General features: G+C 40.5%; 1 protein-coding gene across 1 annotated transcript; it reads left to right on the plus strand.

Moving 5' to 3' along the window:
* Positions 1-4811: 4811 nt before the first annotated feature.
* Positions 4812-13144, plus strand: LOC110867817. Its single transcript, XM_022116829.2, has 5 exons — positions 4812-4937; positions 5487-5543; positions 7195-8335; positions 12538-12594; positions 12892-13144. The coding sequence occupies exons 3-5, from the start codon at positions 7195-7197 to the stop codon at positions 12906-12908; spliced, it is 1215 nt and encodes a 404-aa protein (XP_021972521.1). The 5' UTR covers positions 4812-4937; positions 5487-5543; the 3' UTR covers positions 12909-13144.
* Positions 13145-21069: the final 7925 nt, after the last annotated feature.

A 21069-nucleotide genomic window follows, 5' to 3' on the forward strand; every position in this document is an offset into this window, starting at 1 on the left:
TATATGATATCCAAGACTACAAAAAAGTATTGTTAATCGTGAAAAAACCAAGTTCATCACACACCTTTCAAGAAATTTAAACAAAACTATATCAAAATATGATATCCAAGACTACAAAAAAGACTTTTATTTCTGAACCAACTTTACAAGCTTAAAATCAATCATCTCTAAATCTGTACAACTCTCAAGATCAAATAATCATTATGATAATATGATAAAACCACAACTCAGATCTAACAGATTACAAATTCAACTAACAAGAAAGTGAACAAATCCTACATCAATTGCTTAAGAGAGAAACAATTTATCAGAATACAACCAACAACATGATCTGTAACAATAAGCATGACAGATTAGGTTTTCATTGTAACAAAACATGAAAACACTAGATGACACTCAAAGCTTTGGTCAAAAAAGATAAAAGGGCAACGGAGATTTTTGGAAAATATCTGATTAAACTACTCATAGAGTAAAAAACTAACATATAGACTTTATTCAGTTTTTTTAGTATATCAACAATAAGTCCTTGTTTTTACAATTACCACAAACAAGAAATTGACGACAATAAACGGACCCAAAAATCGACCAACGAGCACGCACCGATTAGTTTACCCAAACTTAGTTAGATATACACTCAACTCTTCACAGAATCCAATATGAGAACAATACAAACTTAACACATAACCATACACAGTACAATTAAATCACACTTAAAACAATACCGATCCATCTAGCTCAGTCAAAGATGCCAAACAAAAAAAAATTCGTGTACCAAGAAATGTAAAAATTTGGAGAAAAAGTACTTACAAATTACTCCAGTAGCCAAAGGGTTCATAAAAAACTTACAGTGAAAAATTCAGAAAAGAACAGACCACGACTACACCTTCTTGCACCTTTTACTTAGTTTGAATATAGACGACCGAAACTAGCAACCACTTAGGATTTCAGGGCTTCTCCAATTCAGTTTAGCATCCCATTATTCAGTCGGAGCAGTCGGAGAAGCAGAGGATTTTATGAAACCCTAACCGACAATACCGAACCCAACTCGCCAGACCTGCACCTCCAAATCAGAACTTAAAAAAACCGAAATCTGAACCGAAAAAACACCAAGAATACACATAACAGAGCCTTGAAACCCAATATCAGCGGAAGAACACTAAGATCGGATCTATAAAGCTCTGATACCATGTCAAAAACGGTATGAATGATAGATATAAATCACGAATAACATCATAAAACACAAGAGAAGCGACAAAACGTGACGTAAAACTTTATTATTTAACCCAAACCAAAAAAACTCCCCCCAAACCCTAGATCTTGCTTATGTAAGATCTAATACTAAAAATACAGAAATACAAGTGATGATCATCCTCTGATGATCATCATACTCAGAAACTCAATCTCTCTTATAGATGAGAGATGAAACAACACATGAATGAAAAACAACTGGATAATCATCCACTGATGATTATCAAAACTAGAAAAAGATCTCTCACAATATACAACCGAGAGACTACCCACAACCTTCAATAACAACAAATAAATAACCCTAAAATTCTCACAAGATGCAAAGAACCAGAATGAGAATCGTGACAATGAGAATTGGGGGAACCACCATCTGATCAACAATTGAACCAGATTCATAATGAATCTCATCATACCATCACTCCAACAGACCAACTGTCTTGAACAAAACAGAGACTAATACGTGTTGTAAGTAGATGATTGAGAGAGAGAATGATGAAAGAAATTTAGGGTTATCTTCATCTCTGTGCAAACACCAGCCCTTTTATTTCCAGCCATAACATTTACATTTGAGTCCAAAACTTCTTCATGAGATGATCGCGACCCCTCCAAAGTTACACATTACCCCCTTAGACTTCCAGCTGTATTTAACAACTTACAACAAACATTAGATGGCTATAACAAACAATAATATTCGTAAACTGATATAATGACCAGTCCTTATACCATAAGCCCAAAAGAGTAATAGCTAGGGGTGCAAACGAGCCGAGCTGAGCCCGAGCTCGACCAGGCTCGAGCTCGAGCTCGATTAACTTATGAGAGCTCGGGCTCGAGCTCGGCTTGATTCGAGCTTTGTTTTCAAAGCTCGAGCTCGACGCGTTTGTATTTTCACAAGCTCGAGCTCGGCTCAGGCTCGGCTCGTTTATTATCTATTAATTAGTATATTAAATAAAAATAATATAGATAATAGACTTTTTAGGCTCACGAGCTCGATAAGTGAAGGTCGGGCTCCGACCCGTTTACTAAATAAGCTTATTTTTAGGTTCGAGGTCGGCTTGTAAACAACTTTAAATAAGCTCGACTCGAGTCGACTCGGTTTGTTTACACTAAGGCTCGACGAGCCCAACGAGCTTCACATGCGAGGCTTGAGCTCGGGCTCGATAAGGCTCGGCTCGTTTCAAGCTTTTTCTCAAGCCAATCTCGATTAGCTCGCAAGCCGCTCGGCTCGTTTGCACCCCTAGTAACAGCCCAATAAGTTCACCCATGTTGAATAACAAGTCCATTTGACATGTTTGTATTTTAATTATTTTTAACATACCTGGTCAAAGATCATCCAGAAAATGAAGTTCGATGGTGGATATACCATAGTTAAACCATTTTGTATATTTGCCTGAAAATCGTAATTAGATGAATCCATCGATTAATTAATATAATAACCAAAAGTTTTGGTTTTGAGGTAAAACATATACAATGCACACCTCTAAATTATAAGTTATGGTTAACAAATCATATAGTGCACACCTCTAGCGGCAATCATAAAAAAGGGGTTATTGGATTGTATCACCCTCAATTATCGGCATTTGGCCATTGCCACTCCCAACTAACACTTTGACGCCCAGCACCTCCAACTTGACTTTTACTTTGTGTTGGCACTACTCTGTTAACTCTTTACTAACTGAGTTAGACTCTGATCTTACATGGCACAGTCTTGATTACGTGGACAGGACTATGTGGCGATTACATGTTCTATTATGCAGAACCCTTAGTGCCACGTCATTCCCCCGGCCCCCACTTCATCTTCCTCCTTATTTATATCACTTGCCACCACTAAACCCTAGCTATCCACCATCAATTTCCCCTTTCAATATTCCACCATATCATCATCTCCCACTGAATCAACAAGGTTTTTAACTTCTTATGGCTTCAGCTTGCCTGAATAGAATCGAAATATCACCAGATAATATGCTAGAATGCTCGCAGAAGTACTTTTCATACAGCTGGTTCACTCACTGACTCTCGATTAGCCATGAAGAAGATGTTTATAAATCAAAATCCAAATCCAAAACCAAGTGTGCTTCTTCTCCGAAGAATAACCGTTCAGATATATATATATATATATATATATATATATATATATATATATATATATATATATATATATATATATATATATATATATATATATATATATATATGAACTATCAGATACCGACTCCAGACGTGAAGAGCAGGTAAAAAAGTTATCAGATCTGACAGAAGATGAAGATCCAAACGAGTTTGACGGATTTGAGTTCAGACTTGACGGTTCTGTTATGATGCTATCGGCAGATGAACTGTTTTCCGAGGGTAAACTTGTTCCGTTACAGCTGTCAGTTGTTAATCAACCTGCCACGTCATCAACAAAAGTTGTTTCCGGTGATACTGATACTGTTTAGTGGTGGCCATTACAAAAGAAAGCAAGAAGAAAAGCATATGGGCGTGTGGGTTTCAGAGGAGAAGAAAGAGAATGATGATGATGGTGTGTGTGTTTTGTGTATGTGTGAGAGAGATATATAGAGATATAGTGCCACACAATCGGCATGTAATCCTGTCCACGTAATCAAGACTGTGCCACGTAGTTTCCGAAACTAACTCAGTTAGTAAAGAGTTAACAGAGTGGTGCCGGCACAAACTAAAAGTTAAGTTGGAGGTGCCAGGCGTCAAAGTGTTAGTTGGGGTGGCAACGGACAAAGGCCAATAGTTGGGGGTGATAAAATCCAATAACCCTAAAAAAAGTGTTAATATCTTATTCTAACACTAAAATTGCTTAAGTTAACAACTCAAATCGATTCGCAATGTAAAAAAAACTTTAGATATGAGACTTAAAATATCACCAAATAAACAAAAGATGATATATAGCGGTTTGGGTATAGATGAAACTCATCTTGCGTATTTGTTAGTCTTAAACCGAGAGTATTCTTATTAGGAATTATATCTAATCCAGCGGAGATCATCATTTTATATACCATATCTCTAAGATGATATATGAACCATATCTCTAAGATGATATATAAACCATATCTCTAAGATGATATATAGTGATCACCAAGTTTGCTTTCGGTTAAGTTTGATAGAGATGGTTAAAAAATTCTAATTAGTATAAGAAGTGAAAGAACTAAAAAAGAATGATTAGTTTTGTCACTAGCTCTTTCCTCTTTTGTTTGTACAAATATGTTAGAGAGAAAATCACGAAACTAGTCATGGACCCATATAAATCATGAAAATAGTCAGCTGTAGCGTCTCTATGAAGGCTACACCTGGTGTAACCGAACAAGGGTTAACTTTGTCCCTTTTGCTTGAAGCGAGCAGTTAGAGCAGCGTTGTCACCATCCTTCTGCTTCATGTTGTAACACCCCAAAATATAAATTTATGAATATGTTAATTATGAATGTAAGAAAATAAAAGTTTAACTATAAAGTGTAATGCTCAATAATTGAGGGACCAAAGTTGAACAACTAGAAAGATAATTTAATAAAAACTCACAAAACAAAACACACACATCAGACTTATGTGTGTGTGTGTTGTGCGATTAGAAGAAGGGCAGGGAAGCACAAACCCTAAACAACCTAAATCTCTCAAATTGAAAAGGAAAAGTGAAGGTAAATTGATGCATGAACTAAGAATGGTGATTATCTAAGCATATCCAACACCAAGTAAGTCGAAATTTGTAATTTGATGTTGTTTGATTATGTGTGTTTAGTGTAATTCAGGAATGTAATACAAAATTTAGTATGATTAATGGTTGCTATGAATGTCTAGACATCAATAGATGCTAAATTTCGAATATGAGCATGATTAGGGCAAAACCCACTTGCATGTCAAGTAATGTTTAACAATTGTGAAGTTTTGTATGTTAATTTGATGATTAACTTATGAAATTGTTATGAATATTGATTTAGAATTGTATGTTCTTGATTTGAATGATAGATTCTAACATGGTAGTATGTTTATGTTACTAAAAGAGTGAACTATGGAAGTTGTGCTTAAAATGCTTGTACATTATGCTAAACTAGTGATACGCACACAAGGTGTTTGACAAAATGCCCAAGTGAATTTAGTTATGGCTTTTGCATGAATACTTGTTAAGATGATGCAACTTTCTCATGATAATGATGTATGTAATTACTAAACTCCATAACATACCATAAGGATTGTGAAATTAATATTGAAAGAAAGCTAAAGTATGGGATTATGACATATAGGCACAAAGAAGGAGGAAGGCGCAAGTCACTCAAAGGCACAATCATCACAAGATCGCGGTAAGTTCATATGAACATTATTTACTTTAATGTAGTTTTACGAAAAGTGGTATTTGGTTCTATGGAATTATTGTAAAGGTGCATAACGGGTCGAATGATGTAAGTATATGGAAAAGTATGGTCTTTAATGATTCACGATGAACGATTCGGAAAGCGATACATTGGATATTTCCGAAGGGAAGTATGGATGCTAATGAGGTAACAAGACATGTTAACGGGTTGAACAATGATAGGTAATCAAAGCATTTTCGAAGTAATATGTGTTTGAACTAATAATGTTTCCGTTATGAAATGTAGGTAAATCTCTTGCTTGAATGCGGCGCACGCGAACCGAACACATACACGAAACGTCGACTCTAAGCGCTTCCGGTCCAAGTTGTTTGTTTGATGGGTTAACTTACCATTTTGATTAGTAAATGTTATTTTGTAAGTGTCTAGTTTGTTAGTAGGAAGTTTGGATACTAAACTTTGTCTAGTTTGTACAAAAGGTTCAAGGCGAACCATATACGGTCTTAACTTTGATTATGTTGGGAAGTGTCGTAGTATTAATAGTAATGGTATTGTTAAAAAAAAAACAGGGAGAAAGGTACCTATTACGGACGGGTCATGTCAAAATTTTGGTAAAATTGTAAAAAAAAAATATATGTCAAATGAGGAATTTGGGTTCCACAAGTGGAAGTTTAGGTTATATGTCAAATGTGAAAATATGGGCGTTTCAAGTTGGTATCAGAGCCTAGGTTTGAGGGATTTAAGCATCAAGTGCTTGAACTCAAACTGAAAGCTCGTGAGGAAGTGTGTGTTCGTTTCGCGGCGCAAAGCAAGTAAGTATTTTTAAAAGTTGAAAATTTTCTTTTGTAGTATGAATAATTAGTTTCGAAATGTCATTGAATGTTAGGGAATGAATCGTTTCAGTTTGGGGTTAGAACGGGTCAAATAATGTATAAGGGGGTTTATAAGCCGTTTGCGTATAAAGGTGGGATCCTAGAGGATATGTAGCAATATGGTACCTAAAGGTGGGATCCTAGAGGATATGTAGCAATATGGTACCTAAAGGTGGGATCCTAGAGGATATGTAGCAATATGGTACCTAAAGGTGGGATCCTAGAGGATATGTAGCAATATGGTACCTAAAGGTGGGATCCTAGAGGATATGTAGCAATATGGTACCTAAAGGTGGGATCCTAGAGGATATGTAGCAATATGGTACCTAAAGGTGGGATCCTAGAGGATATGTAGCAATATGGTACCTAAAGGTGGGATCCTAGAGGATATGTAGTAATATGGTACCTAAAGGTGGGATCCTAGAGAATATGTAGTAACAAAAAACTTTAATTTAAACCCTCAAACTCTAATAATGCTTATCAAGTAACAAGGATAGCTCGATATACAACGAGAATGCATGAAATTAAATGTGTTAGGTGAATTAGACTCGAGGGAAAGTACATGTGAATGTTGAGAAGAAACATATGTTACGATAGAAAGAATGAAAGAATGTCTAAGATAAGAACGACACGATGCGATTGTCAACGACGACAAGGCATGAAGTACGAATAATGAATGGGAAATGTCAAAAAAAAAAAAAATGATGTTGAAATATGACGATGGCAAGTATGAAATGAAATCTAATGAATGTAATGAATGTTTTATGTAGATGGCCGATAGAGTGAACGTGAATGACGACGATGAAGCACGCCGAAATGAAATAAGAACTATGGTTGTGGAAGAGGTAAAGAAAGCAATTGAGGCTAGTATACCCCGACTAGCTCAGGAAGTCGAGGGGCAAGTATTAGAGGTAGCTAATACCATGGTAACATCTAAGGTGGAAGAATTGAAAGAAATGATTAGTGAACTGCAAGTGAAGAAAAGCAAACGGAGATGTACGTACAAAGAGTTCATGGCATGTAATCCCTTACCATACAAAGGGGATGTTGATCCGATAGCTTGCCAAAGGTGGATTTCAAGCACTGAAGCCGTGTTTACACGAAGTAGATGTGAAGTGGAAGATCAAGTAATGTTTGCCACGGGCCTCCTACAATTTCGAGCAAAAGATTGGTGGGATGCATACTCGAAGGAATTGGGGGATGATAAAGTACAGTCGTTAACATGGCAAGAATTCAAGGAGTCATTCCTGAAATATTATAGTCCACAATCCGCAATTGATAAGATTCAGGAAGACTTCTTGCGTCTCAGACAGAAGGATGAAACGATTGACGAGATAACAAACAAGTTCCTTGAAAGGGTGAAGTTCTGTGAGGAGATAGCGGGGACGGAGAGGCAAAGGATTGTACGTTACCATGCTATGCTAAAGGCCGAATATCGGGAATTTGTAAATCCCTCCAAGTGTGCAACGCTGAATGAACTAATTGATTGGGCAAGAGACAGAGAAATTGAAATAAAAAGGCAGGTTGAACGGGGAGAGAAAAGGGTAGCGGAGAAGCCTACCAACGCAAGCCCATCGAAAAAGGCAAGACACCAAGATCAAAGCAAGAAAGGGAAAGCAAGTGGTGAAATCCCGACCTGCAAGACGTGTGGGAAGCATCATTCGGGTGAATGTTTGTCGGGAAAGAAGGGGTGCTACAAATGTGGGCGAGAAGGACATCCGTTTTATAGGTGCCCAGAAAACTCAAAGGCGTGTTACAATTGCAATGAACCGGGGCACATTAAAGCGGAATGTCCGAAACTCCAACAAGGGGCAAAGAGAGATGGAAAGAAGGACGAGCCCCCCAAGGCTCGCGGAAGGATGTTTCAGTTAACCTCGGATGAAGCTAAAGCTAGCCCGGACGTGGTTTCAGGTATATTTTTGGTGAATTCCATGCCTATGAATGTTTTATTTGATTCCGGGGCTAGTAGGTCGTTCATTTCTAATGAATTGTTAGCCCACCCATCGTTTAAGCTTGAAAAGATGATAGTACCCTTAGAAGTAGAAGTTGCTGATAGTAAGAGCTATTTGTTACATGATATTTGTAGAAACTGTAAGATCTTAATCGAAGATGAGGAATTTAGTATAGATCTTGTCCCGATGTACATGGGGGAATTCAAAGTAGTTGTAGGAATGGATTGGCTTGCCCAAAACCACGCTGAAATTCAATGTGAAAAGAAAGTCATTCATATATTAACCTCGGGGGGGAAACGGGTAAGTGTTCAAGGAGATAGAGTCATCAAGTCGAAATTGTGTTCTCTAATCAAAGCTGTTAAACATGTGAGGAACGGGGTAGAGCTTATCTATCTTATGTGATTGACACCAATCGAGGTGTCCCAAAGCTTGAAGATGTGAACGTGGTGAATGAATATCCGGATGTGTTTCCGGAAGACCTACCAGGCCTTCCGCCTGAACGAGAAGTAGAATTCAAAATAGATCTTAATCCGAGTGCAAAACCGGTAGCTAAGGCTCCTTATCGGTTGGCCCCAACCGAAATGAAAGAATTGATGACGCAACTTCAAGAGTTGCTCGTTAAGGGTTTTATTAGACCCAGTGTTTCACCATGGGGAGCACCCGTACTTTTCGTGAAGAAGAAAGATGGTTCGATGCGAATGTGCATCGACTATCGAGAGTTGAACAAATTAACGGTGAAGAATCGATACCCGTTGCCCAGAATTGATGATCTATTTGATCAGTTACAAGGGGCGAGTTGGTTTTCAAAAATCGATCTGCGGTCGGGTTATCACCAACTACGCGTACGAGAAGAGGATGTGCCTAAAACTGCGTTTCGAACGCGGTACGGACATTACGAGTTTTTAGTAATGTCCTTTGGGCTGACAAACGCGCCAGCGGCGTTTATGGATTTAATGAATCGGGTGTGCCGACATATGCTTGATAAGTATGTAATCGTTTTTATCGACGATATTCTAATATACTCCCGTAGTGAAGCAGAGCATGCTTCCCATTTACGTGATGTATTAGAAACGCTTCGCAAGGAAAAGTTATACGCAAAGTTCTCAAAGTGTGCCTTTTGGCTTAGAGAGGTACAATTTTTAGGCCATGTGATCGATGCGAATGGTGTTCATGTGGATCCGTCCAAGGTGGATGCGGTAATGAATTGGGTACCCCCGAAGAGTCCAAGCGAAATAAAAAGTTTTCTGGGCTTGGCTGGGTATTATAGGAGATTTATCCAAGATTTCTCCAAGATAGCCTCTCCTATGACGAAGTTAACAAAGAAGAGTGAAAAGTTTATATGGGGCGAAGAACAAGAAAAAGCGTTTCAAACTTTAAAAGAAAAGCTCTCAAATTCTCCGGTGTTGACGTTACCGGATGGAACGGATGGTTTGGTGGTGTATACGGACGCCTCTCGTCAAGGTTTAGGTTGTGTGTTAATGCAAAGGGGTAAAGTCGTTGCTTACGCTTCGAGACAACTCAAGCAACATGAAGGCAATTACCCGACTCATGATCTTGAACTGGCGGCGGTTGTATTCGCCTTGAAAATATGGAGGCACTACCTTTATGGGGTGAAATGTACTATCTTCTCGGATCATAAAAGCCTCAAATATTTTTTCGAACAGAAAGATCTCAATATGAGGCAACGAAGATGGTTGGAACTCATTAAGGATTACGACTGTGACATCCATTATCACCCCGGGAAAGCTAACGTAGTAGCGGACGCACTTAGCCGAAAGGAATACCCGCCCCCGATTCGGGTAAAGTCCATGAAGATGGTAGTTACTCCTAAGCTACTTGATGAAATTCGGGAAGCTCAAATGAAATCCTTAAATGCTGTTGACCCAAAGAAAGAAAGAACAAAAGGATTCATTCATGAATTGGAGGAGAATGCAAATGGTATGAAAACGAGGTACAACCGAATTTGGATACCCCGGTATTGCGAAGTGAAGGAACTATTGTTGAATGAGGCTCACAAGTCTCGATACTCCGTTCATCCAGGGGCTACAAAGATGTATCGAGACTTGAGGATGAATTATTGGTGGCCGGGGATGAAAAGAGACATTGTCAAGTATGTTGCTAAGTGTTTGACGTGTTCCCAAGTAAAGGCTGAACACCAGAAGCCGTATGGAAAGTTACAACCCTTGGAGATCCCGGTGTGGAAGTGGGAACATATAACGATGGATTTGGTGACTAAGCTTCCCAAGACAAAAAAGGGGCACGATGCAATATGGGTGGTCGTTGACCGACTGACCAAAAGTGCACATTTCCTACCTATTCGGGAAAATTATAAATCAGAGAAGATGGCGGAAGTCTACATGAACGAGATCATATCCCGACATGGGGTTCCGGTGTCTATAGTGTCCGATCGGGACACCCGGTTCACCTCTCGTTATTGGAGGAAGTTTAACGATGAATTGGGAACCCAATTACACATCAGCACCGCCTACCATCCACAAACCGATGGTCAGACAGAGCGAACTATCCAAACATTAGTTGATATGTTAAGGGCGTGTGTTATAGAATTCGGAGGAAGCTGGGATGATCAATTACCTTTGGTAGAATTCTCATATAATAATAGCTATCATAACAGCATAAAAATGGCCCCCTACGAAATGCTTTATGGAAGGAAATGTAGGACCCCGGTTTGTTGGGGGGAAGTGGGTCAACGAGAGATCGCGCCAAAAGAAGTAGTGACCAAAACGAATGAAAAGATTGATATGGTTAGGTCAAGATTGAAAGCAGCGCAAGATAGACAAAAGTCTTATGCGGATCGACGAAAGCGACCAATAGAATTTCAAGTGGGAGATCATGTGTTACTAAAGGTCTCTCCATGGAAAGGAATAATCCGTTTTCGTAAACGCGGGAAGCTAGGCCCTCGATATATTGGGCCATTCAAAATACTCGCCCGGGTTGGGGCGGTGGCATATCGGTTAGAACTACCACCTGCGCTGGATGGGATTCATAACACCTTTCACGTGTCTCAGTTGCGGAAGTGCCTTGCGGATGAGAAGGCATACGTGCCTATGGATGACATTGAAGTGGATAAGAAGTTAAATTATGTTGAAAAACCCGTCGCAATAAAAGATTTTAAGGTGAAGCAACTCCGCAACAAATCCGTTCGACAAGTGTTGGTGCAATGGCAACATAGGAAGGGATCGGATCTCACATGGGAAGCGGAGGATGATATGCGAAAGCACTATCCAGAGTTATTCGGTATGTATTCTGGTTTCGGGGACGAAACCATTTTTAAGGGGGGTAGACTTGTAACACCCCAAAATATAAATTTATGAATATGTTAATTATGAATGTAAGAAAATAAAAGTTTAACTATAAAGTGTAGTGCTCAATAATTGAGGGACCAAAGTTGAACAACTAGAAAGATAATTTAATAAAAACTCACAAAACAAAACACACACATCAGACTTATGTGTGTGTGTGTTGTGCGATTAGAAGAAGGGCAGGGAAGCACAAACCCTAAACAACCTAAATCTCTCAAATTGAAAAGGAAAAGTGAAGGTAAATTGATGCATGAACTAAGAATGGTGATTATCTAAGCATATCCAACACCAAGTAAGTCGAAATTTGTAATTTGATGTTGTTTGATTATGTGTGTTTAGTGTAATTCAGGAATGTAATACAAAATTTAGTATGATTAATGGTTGCTATGAATGTCTAGACATCAATAGATGCTAAATTTCGAATATGAGCATGATTAGGGCAAAACCCACTTGCATGTCAAGTAATGTTTAACAATTGTGAAGTTTTGTATGTTAATTTGATGATTAACTTATGAAATTGTTATGAATATTGATTTAGAATTGTATGTTCTTGATTTGAATGATAGATTCTAACATGGTAGTATGTTTATGTTACTAAAAGAGTGAACTATGGAAGTTGTGCTTAAAATGCTTGTACATTATGCTAAACTAGTGATACGCACACAAGGTGTTTGACAAAATGCCCAAGTGAATTTAGTTATGGCTTTTGCATGAATACTTGTTAAGATGATGCAACTTTCTCATGATAATGATGTATGTAATTACTAAACTCCATAACATACCATAAGGATTGTGAAATTAATATTGAAAGAAAGCTAAAGTATGGGATTATGAAATATAGGCACAAAGAAGGAGGAAGGCGCAAGTCACTCAAAGGCACAATCATCACAAGATCGCGGTAAGTTCATATGAACTTTATTTACTTTAATGTAGTTTTACGAAAAGTGGTATTTGGTTCTATGGAATTATTGTAAAGGTTCATAACGGGTCGAATGATGTAAGTATATGGAAAAGTATGGTCTTTAATGATTCACGATGAACGATTCGGAAAGCGATACATTGGATATTTCCGAAGGGAAGTATGGATGCTAATGAGGTAACAAGACATGTTAACGGGTTGAACAATGATAGGTAATCAAAGCATTTTCGAAGTAATATGTGTTTGAACTAATAATGTTTCCGTTATGAAATGTAGGTAAATCTCTTGCTTGAATGCGGCGCACGCGAACCGAACACATACACGAAACGTCGACTCTAAGCGCTTCCGGTCCAAGTTGTTTGTTTGATGGGTTAACTTACCATTTTGATTAGTAAATGTTATTTTGTAAGTGTCTAGTTTGTTAGTAGGAAGTTTGGATACTAAACTTTGTCTAGTTTGTACAAAAGGTTCAAGGCGAACCATATACGGTCTTAACTTTGATTATGTTGGGAAGTGTCGTAGTATTAATAGTAATGGTATTGTTAAAAAAAAACAGGGAGAAAGGTACCTATTACGGACGGGTCATGTCAAAATTTTGGTAAAATTGTAAAAAAAAAATATATGTCAAATGAGGAATTTGGGTTCCACAAGTGGAAGTTTAGGTTATATGTCAAATGTGAAAATATGGGCGTTTCACATGTGCCAGAATTCGTCCTCCAACTTTTGGCGCTCATTGGGAGGGTAGAACTCTTCGAGCATGACGTTCTTCAACTCGTCCCATGACAGACCATAAGCTGCATCATTTCCGCGTTTATTTCTCTCAGCCGTCCACCTGTCAAAAGCGTGGGGCTGGAAGACGCCGGTAGCATTCAGAGTGCAGAGATTGTCAGGACACCCACTATGATGCAGGGTGACCTCGATTGAGTCGAACCATTGAAACAAAGCTGTAGGGCCTTCTTCGCCAGTGAACTCTTTCGGTCCGCATGCCTTGAACTGCTTGAAGCTGAAAGCAGCCTTAGGGGTTTCAGTCCTGGATTCTTCAGACGATTTGCGCATGTTGTCATATAGTTCACTCACGATCTGAGGAATAGCCTTTGCCATTTGCTGGGCGACGAGAGCAGCAAGGTGTTTGTCTTTCTGGTTTTGGCGAGTAGTGCGGGTGTAACGGGATCCAGATGACGACATTGTCTGCAACAGACATCGCCATAGGACTCAAACACAATACAATCGAATCTCACCTCACACGCCTAATATTTCTAAAGCTCAGGAACACGTATAATCATGTATCCACATAGTCACATAGGCACATAAGCAAAGATTCACATAAGCACAGAAGCACATTAGCACGTAAAGCACAGAAGTACAGTAGCATGTAGAGCACAGAGACCTAGCTATATTTTGCACGTATTCATAGAAGCTGTTAGAATACAGAAACCTATCATTCAAAGTCCGCGAGCGTTCGAGAATAGCGGTCGCGAATAACATAGTGGGTAGTGTAGTATAAGCGCGTAACGTAGCATGCGATCATCCATAAATAGCGATTGGTTGGCGTTTTGAGGTTGGGGTGTAGTGCGAGTCGTGTGTGTCGATTAAAGCGAATGCGAAAAGTGAATAAATCACCAAAAATCATATCACATGAACAGATAATTCACATAAGACACATAAAATCCACATAAAATCGATGAATATCAGAGTCGGCAGTAGCGATCTCAGAATCGAAACACATAAAAATCGAGAGATAGATTGTCCAGGCTCGTTAGACATTGACTACCCAAAGTGATTCGACTACTCACAAGGACTTTTAGTGCACACTTTGACCTTCGGGACTGTGCTCTCGCCTCGAATCTGGGTGATTGGCACGCATCCTTTCAGTCATATCGTGACTTCAAGTCGTTGGAGTCCGTCGAGACTTTGGTGAGAGTTTTGTAAAACAAAAATAGGGCGGAATAAGTCGTCAAGGTTTGGGTTTCACCCCTAACTTAACAACCTTGTTCCTGTTTTGATAAGAATAGAGACGAAAACCTGCGTTAAAGTACGGATCTCACTCCCGATTCAACGCAAATTCTCGTGTTTATAGATAAAAATGTGGGTCGAACAAGCAATTTAGTCGAGAGTTTGCGGTTTTCACACCTAATCACTTGTTCATTTTCGAAAACTAGAGTGCAGTGATAGTGTAGCGTAGGCGAGAATAGCGAGAAATAGCAAGTAAGCTCGTACAAAACCCCTACTGGGTATGCACAAGTTGGTCTGTTGGTACCTAACTATAGACTAGGTCGTTTCTAAGACATCGACCCGGACTAGGTCGAGTCTTGCCTAATTCCCTATAGTTATGGCTCTGATACCAAGCTGTCACACCCCATCTGATGGCGGAAATATCGGGGCGTGGCACTGAGCGAAACAGATTGTCCAGAAGTTTCCATAACAACTATAATTACCAATTATTTAAAGCAACATGTTCCATACCATGTCATAAAAGATAACATAATTATTATAGACAAAATCTAGTCAATTTGTTCTGTTCCGACAACTCAGATTTCAAAATACAGACAATTGTTTATTGGTTTCTAGACCTTTCCTAGCCTCGATTTCACACCAAGCAAAGCATTCAAACATCTTAAGCACCTGCCACATACGTTAAAGTAAAAGTCAATACACAGAGTGTAAAGGTGAGCATACAAGTTTAATAGATATAATAGAGTTCGAAATCGTTACGCATAACCAGCACGTACACGGTGTAAAATGAGGCATGTTAGTTATCGACATGAATCTATCGATACCAATGACTGCGGGTTGACTGCCCAAGGCAGTTCGTAATATACACTCACCACTGTGATCCATGTAACAAATTGTCCTTAACAACCCTGAGTGAACAGGTGCTGAGTCCAAACTAATAGTACTATCATTGCTAAGGCAGGTAGACAGCATTCCATGTGTAAACATAACAAACAAGCATTCATTAAGTCACGTATAACATGCGGTAACGGTTAGCGTTAAAGTATTACGTAGTGTGTTCGATGTGATTTAGAATAAGTAACATATGTAACACCCAAAAGTGCGTAAAGCAAAAAGGGGTCGAGTATACTCACAGCGATGATGGATTAAAGGGAGCGCTAGAGAGTAATCAGCTTGATCAGAACGATAGCATAGCGATAAGTGATACGTAAATCGGTGAGAAGTGTCAGTGGATCGGACGGTACTCCGATCGGATGGCAATCCGATCGGGTAGCCGGTCGATCGGGTGACAATCCGCTCGGATGGTCATCCGATCGGGTGACCTTTTGAGTGGATTGTTACTTCGTTTGGGAAGGATGTGTTTGTGTATGATGGCTTGTCTTTTGAAGTTTTCGTTCCAAACAAAGTAACAATCCACTCAAAAGGTCACCCGATCGGATGACCATCCGAGCGGATTGTCACCCGATCGACCGGCTACCCGATCGGATTGCCATCCGATCGGAGTACCGTCCGATCCACTGACACTTCTCACCGATTTATGTATCACTTATCGCTATGCTATCGTTCTGATCAGGCTGATTACTCTCTAGCGCTCCCTTCAATCCATCATCGCTGTGAGTATACTCAACCCCTTTTTGCTTTACGCACTTTTGGGTGTTACATACGTTACTTACTCTAAATCACATCGAACACACTATGTAATACTTTAACGCTAACCGTCACCGCATGTTATACGTGACTTAATGAATGCTTGTTTGTTATGTTTTCACATAGAACAGCATTCAATGTGTAAACATAACAAACAAGCATTCATTAAGTCACGTATAACATGCGGTAACGGTTAGCGTTAAAGTATTGCGTAGTGTGTTCGATGTGATTTAGAAAAGTAACGTATGTAACACCCAAAAGTGCGTAAAGCAAAAAGGGGTCGAGTATACTCACAGCGATGATGGATTGAAGGGAGTGCTAGAGAGTAATCAGCCTGATCAGAAGGATAGCATAGCGATAAGTGATACGTAAATCGGTGAGAAGTGTCAGTGGATCAGACGGTACTCCGATCGGATGGCAATCCGATCGGGTAGCCGGTCGATCGGGTGACAATCCGCTTGGATGGTCATCCGATCAGGTGACCTTTTGAGTGGATTGTTACTTCATTTGGGAAGGATGTGTTTGTGTATGATGGCTTGTCTTTTGAAGTTTTCGTTGTAGCATTTTGAAAACAGAGAAGCATCCCTACCTTTCAGGTCGATCGATTGAACGGTCGTTCGATCGAGCGACCATCTGATTGGTTGGACATTTTAGTGAGAACAAGTTCACAGCAGTTTATCACTCGATCGGATTGCAGTCCGATCGGGTGGCAATCCGTTTGTATTGAACATGTTGAAAATTGTTTAAGTGTTTGAAGTCTAAACGTCACATAGTCGAGTGGTAATCCGATCGGGCAGCAATTCATTCAACGTTCAAACCTCAAATGTTGAAATGGAAGTAAAGTGTGGGACCCAAGGTGCAAGCCGATCAGATGGCAACCCGATCAGGTGGCAATCCGATCGGACAACAGTCCGATCCGGCGACACTCCGACCTGGTCGACCTGATCGTCTTCTTCCTTGGTTGTTTTGATAGTTTGTAGTTTTATTGAGACGGTGTGACAACATGCTAATCAACAGAACCCCATCTTGACCCCAATGACCTGATCGAACAGGAATCACCCAAGTTCAACCAGTTAACTGGTTCAAGACGGTTGTTCTTGGTTAAGCCAAAATCGGTGGTCTCGTGGATAGAATCCAGATCTTGAACCAACACAACACTAAGAACGAGTAGAGGTCAGAACGAGATCTGATTTCATCGGTTTGAGTGCATTAAGTGTAAAAGAGTTGAAAGAAAGTTAGAAGCCATCTTTCAATCCTTTTTCACTATGAATATGTTCAGATCTATGCAAGATCTTTGTTTATTTGTGTGGAAATCGTTCAGATCTAAGTTGTTCTTGGTGGATTGAAGTCCAAACATGAAGTTCATAAGAACACCATGATGACATCATCCTAAAACACCTCAAATCTAGTGATTTCACGGTTAAAAGTTAAGATTCAAAAGATAGGAAGGTGTAGGAGTGCGTGTAGATCAAGAAAGTACAAGATTTAGGATGAGATCTTACCGGAATTGCGAGAAATCGAAGAAAAGGTGAGGTTGGAGCGCTGGTCGGATGAGAGGTGCAGAAAAGGTAAGTTTGTGATGTTGACAGGGGTATTCATAGGGTTTCCATAAAAGGAAAGGGGAGATGTGGCTGGTCGATCGTGTGGCAGCCCGATTGGGTGGCACCTCGATCTAGTGGCACCTCGATCGGGTGGCAGTCCGATCGGGTGGCAGCTCGGTCGGCTGGCCACTCGATTGGAGTGCACGGCGCGATGGATTTTGCATTTTCGATTTGCGTGACGAGCGTTGCGATGCGATGGAGTTTCCTATTCAAATTACTTTTAATCCCAACTACCATATCTAACATATAATTATCCTAAATCACTTGCGTTTAGCGTTTACGATTCGATTGCGATTGAGTTTCGATTGCGTTTCGATTAGTCACCACACATAACATAGATAAACACGCACAAGTAACACATAAAGGCACACACACGTAAAACAATATCCAGAACACATAATTCGAGTTGCGAATGCGATTGCGGTAAGCGATAACGCGATAAACATCGATAAATAGCGATAAAACCTCGATTAATAATAGATATTCCACATAATACAACTAACGTAAAGCATAAAATAGACTATCTACAAGTCAAAGAAGTCAAAACAGGAATTGAGCAAGGAGTGGCAAATCGCAATTAGCAACCTTTTCTTCCTTTAACTTCAATCTTGACTTTGACTTTGACTTTCGAAACACGGGGTGTTACAGCCTCCCCCTATTTAGGGAATTTCGTCCCGAAATTAGGCTTCAGCTGTAACAAACAACTGTGGGTACTTCGCCTTCATGTCGCTTTCGAGCTCTCAAGTGAACTCTGCGCCTCGTTTGCCTTCCCATCGAACCTTCACAATGGGAATGCATGAGCGTTTGAGCTGCTTGGTTTGGCGATCCATGATCTCGACAGGCTTCTCCACGAAGTGTAGTGTTTCGTTTACTTGGAGATCTTCCAGCGGTACGAACAGATCATGCTCAGCCAGGCACTTTCTGAGGTTAGACACATGGAAAGTCGGATAAACATTGCTAAGTTCCTCCGGTAGTTCGAGTTTGTAGGCCACTTTTCCGATCCTTTCCAAAATCTTAAAGGGTCCAACGTATCGAGGCGCGAGTTTCCCTCTCATGCCGAATCTGACCACACCCTTCCAAGGAGATACCTTTAGGAGTACATGGTCGCCAACGTCAAATTCAAGGGGCTTGCGTCGTCTATCGGCGTAACTTTTCTGACGACTCCGAGCTTTCAGCAAATTGTCTTTTATCTGGAGGATTTTGTCAGTTATTTCTTGTAATAGCTAAGGACCGGTTAATTGCGAATGCTCGATCTCGTGCCACACAATAGGCGACCGCCATCTTCTTCCGTATAAGGCCTCAAACGGTGCCATTTGAATGCTAGCATGATAATTGTTATTATACGAGAATTCGACTAACGGTAGGCAAGTGTCCTAATTACCACAGAAATCTATGACACACGAACGGAGCATGTCTTCAAGGGTCCGAATCGTTCTTTCAGTCTGACTGTCGGTTTGTGGATGGAATGCGGTACTTAGATTAAGCGTAGTACAGAGAGCAGCTTGAAACGTTTCCCACAGACGTGAGGTAAACCGAGCATCACGGTCAGAGATGATGTCATGAGGTATCCCATGCCGACAAATGATCTCATCGGTGTAGATTCGGGTTAATCTTTCTACCTTGTAGTCTTCCCGTATTGGCAGAAAATGGGCAGATTTGGTCAAACGATCAACGACAACCCAGATGCTGTCGTGACCTGCTGACGTGCACGGAAGTTTCGTTATGAAGTCCATAGCTATACTTTCCCACTTCCACGTAGGGATCGGAGGTTGTTCAAGTAAGCCAGAGGGTCTTTGATGTTCAGCCTTGACTTTCGAGCAAGACAGGCACCTTCCAACGTAGAGAGGGATATCCCTCTTCATGCCCGGCCACCAGTACTTGTAGCGAAGGTCCTGGTACATTTTGTCGGCACCGGGATGAATAAGTTGAGCTCCATCGTGATAGATTCTTTCCTTCTTCAGAGTACGCTCGGTAAAGCATGCATGTTGGGCTTCGCGAATGAGAGATTCGAGATGATGCTGGGCTGGAACATTGTGGGTGCTGAGCAGATAGCTTTGTCTGCTGAGAGCGTCGGCAACGACATTTGCTTTGCCTGGGTGGTAACGAATCTCACAGTCGTAATCGTTGAGAAGTTCTACCCATCGGCGTTGGCGCATATTAAGTTCTCTCTGGTTGAATATGTGTTGTAGGCTCCTATGGTCGGTGAAGACTGTACACTTTGTACCATAAAGGTAGTGTCGCCAAATCTTCAACGCAAAAACAACTGCGCCTAGCTCGAGGTCATAGGTTGTATAGTTCTTCTCGTGGATCTTGAGCTGACGAGATGCGTAAGCGATAACCTTGTCCCGCTGCATGAGAACACAGCCAAGACCAAGGTTCGAGGCATCTGCAATAGACTACGAAGTCATCGTTTCAGTCGGGTAAAGCAAGGATGGGAGCATTGCAAAGCATGTTCTTGAGGGTTTGGAAAGCAGACTCTTGTACAGTTCCCCAAACAAAGTATCTGTCTTTATGCGTGAGAGAGGTAAGCGGCACGGCGATTTTAGAGATCCCTTCGATAAATCGACGATAATAGCCCGCTAGTCCGAGAAAAGAACGGACTTCAGACGGATTCTTCGGTCTAACCCAACTCTTTACAGCTTCAATCTTCGTGGGATCGACATGAATACCTTGACTATTGACAATGTGACCGAGGAATTGAACCTCGTCCAGCCAAAATTCACACTTGGAGAACTTGGCATAGAGTCGATTTCCCTGGAGTAGCTCGAGAACCAAACGTAGATGCTGTGCGTGTGCGGCTTTCGACTTTGAATAGATCAGGATATCTTCGATGAACACGATGACGAAGCGGTCAAGAAATGGTTTACACACGCGATTCATCAGATCCATGAAAACTGCGGGTGCGTTGGTTAAACCGAAAGGCATAACAACGAACTCATAATGGCCGTATCGAGTGCGAAAAGCGGTTTTGGGTTTATCCTCCTCTTGAATGCATAACTGGTGGTAGCCTGAGCGTAAATCGATCTTGGAGAAACACGTAGCACCTTGTAGCTGGTCAAACAAATCATCAATTCGAGGCAGGGGATAGCGATTTTTGATGGTTAGCTTATTCAATTCCTGATAGTCGATGCACATCCTGAATGACCCATCCTTCTTTTTGACAAAAAGGACTGGTGCGCCCCATGGAGAGGTGCTCGGGCGAATGAAGCCTTTATCAAGTAATTCCTGGAGCTGACTCGAGAGTTCACGCATT

This window comes from Helianthus annuus, chromosome 7 (genome assembly GCF_002127325.2).
Source record: "Helianthus annuus cultivar XRQ/B chromosome 7, HanXRQr2.0-SUNRISE, whole genome shotgun sequence".
Lineage (NCBI taxonomy): Eukaryota > Viridiplantae > Streptophyta > Magnoliopsida > Asterales > Asteraceae > Helianthus > Helianthus annuus.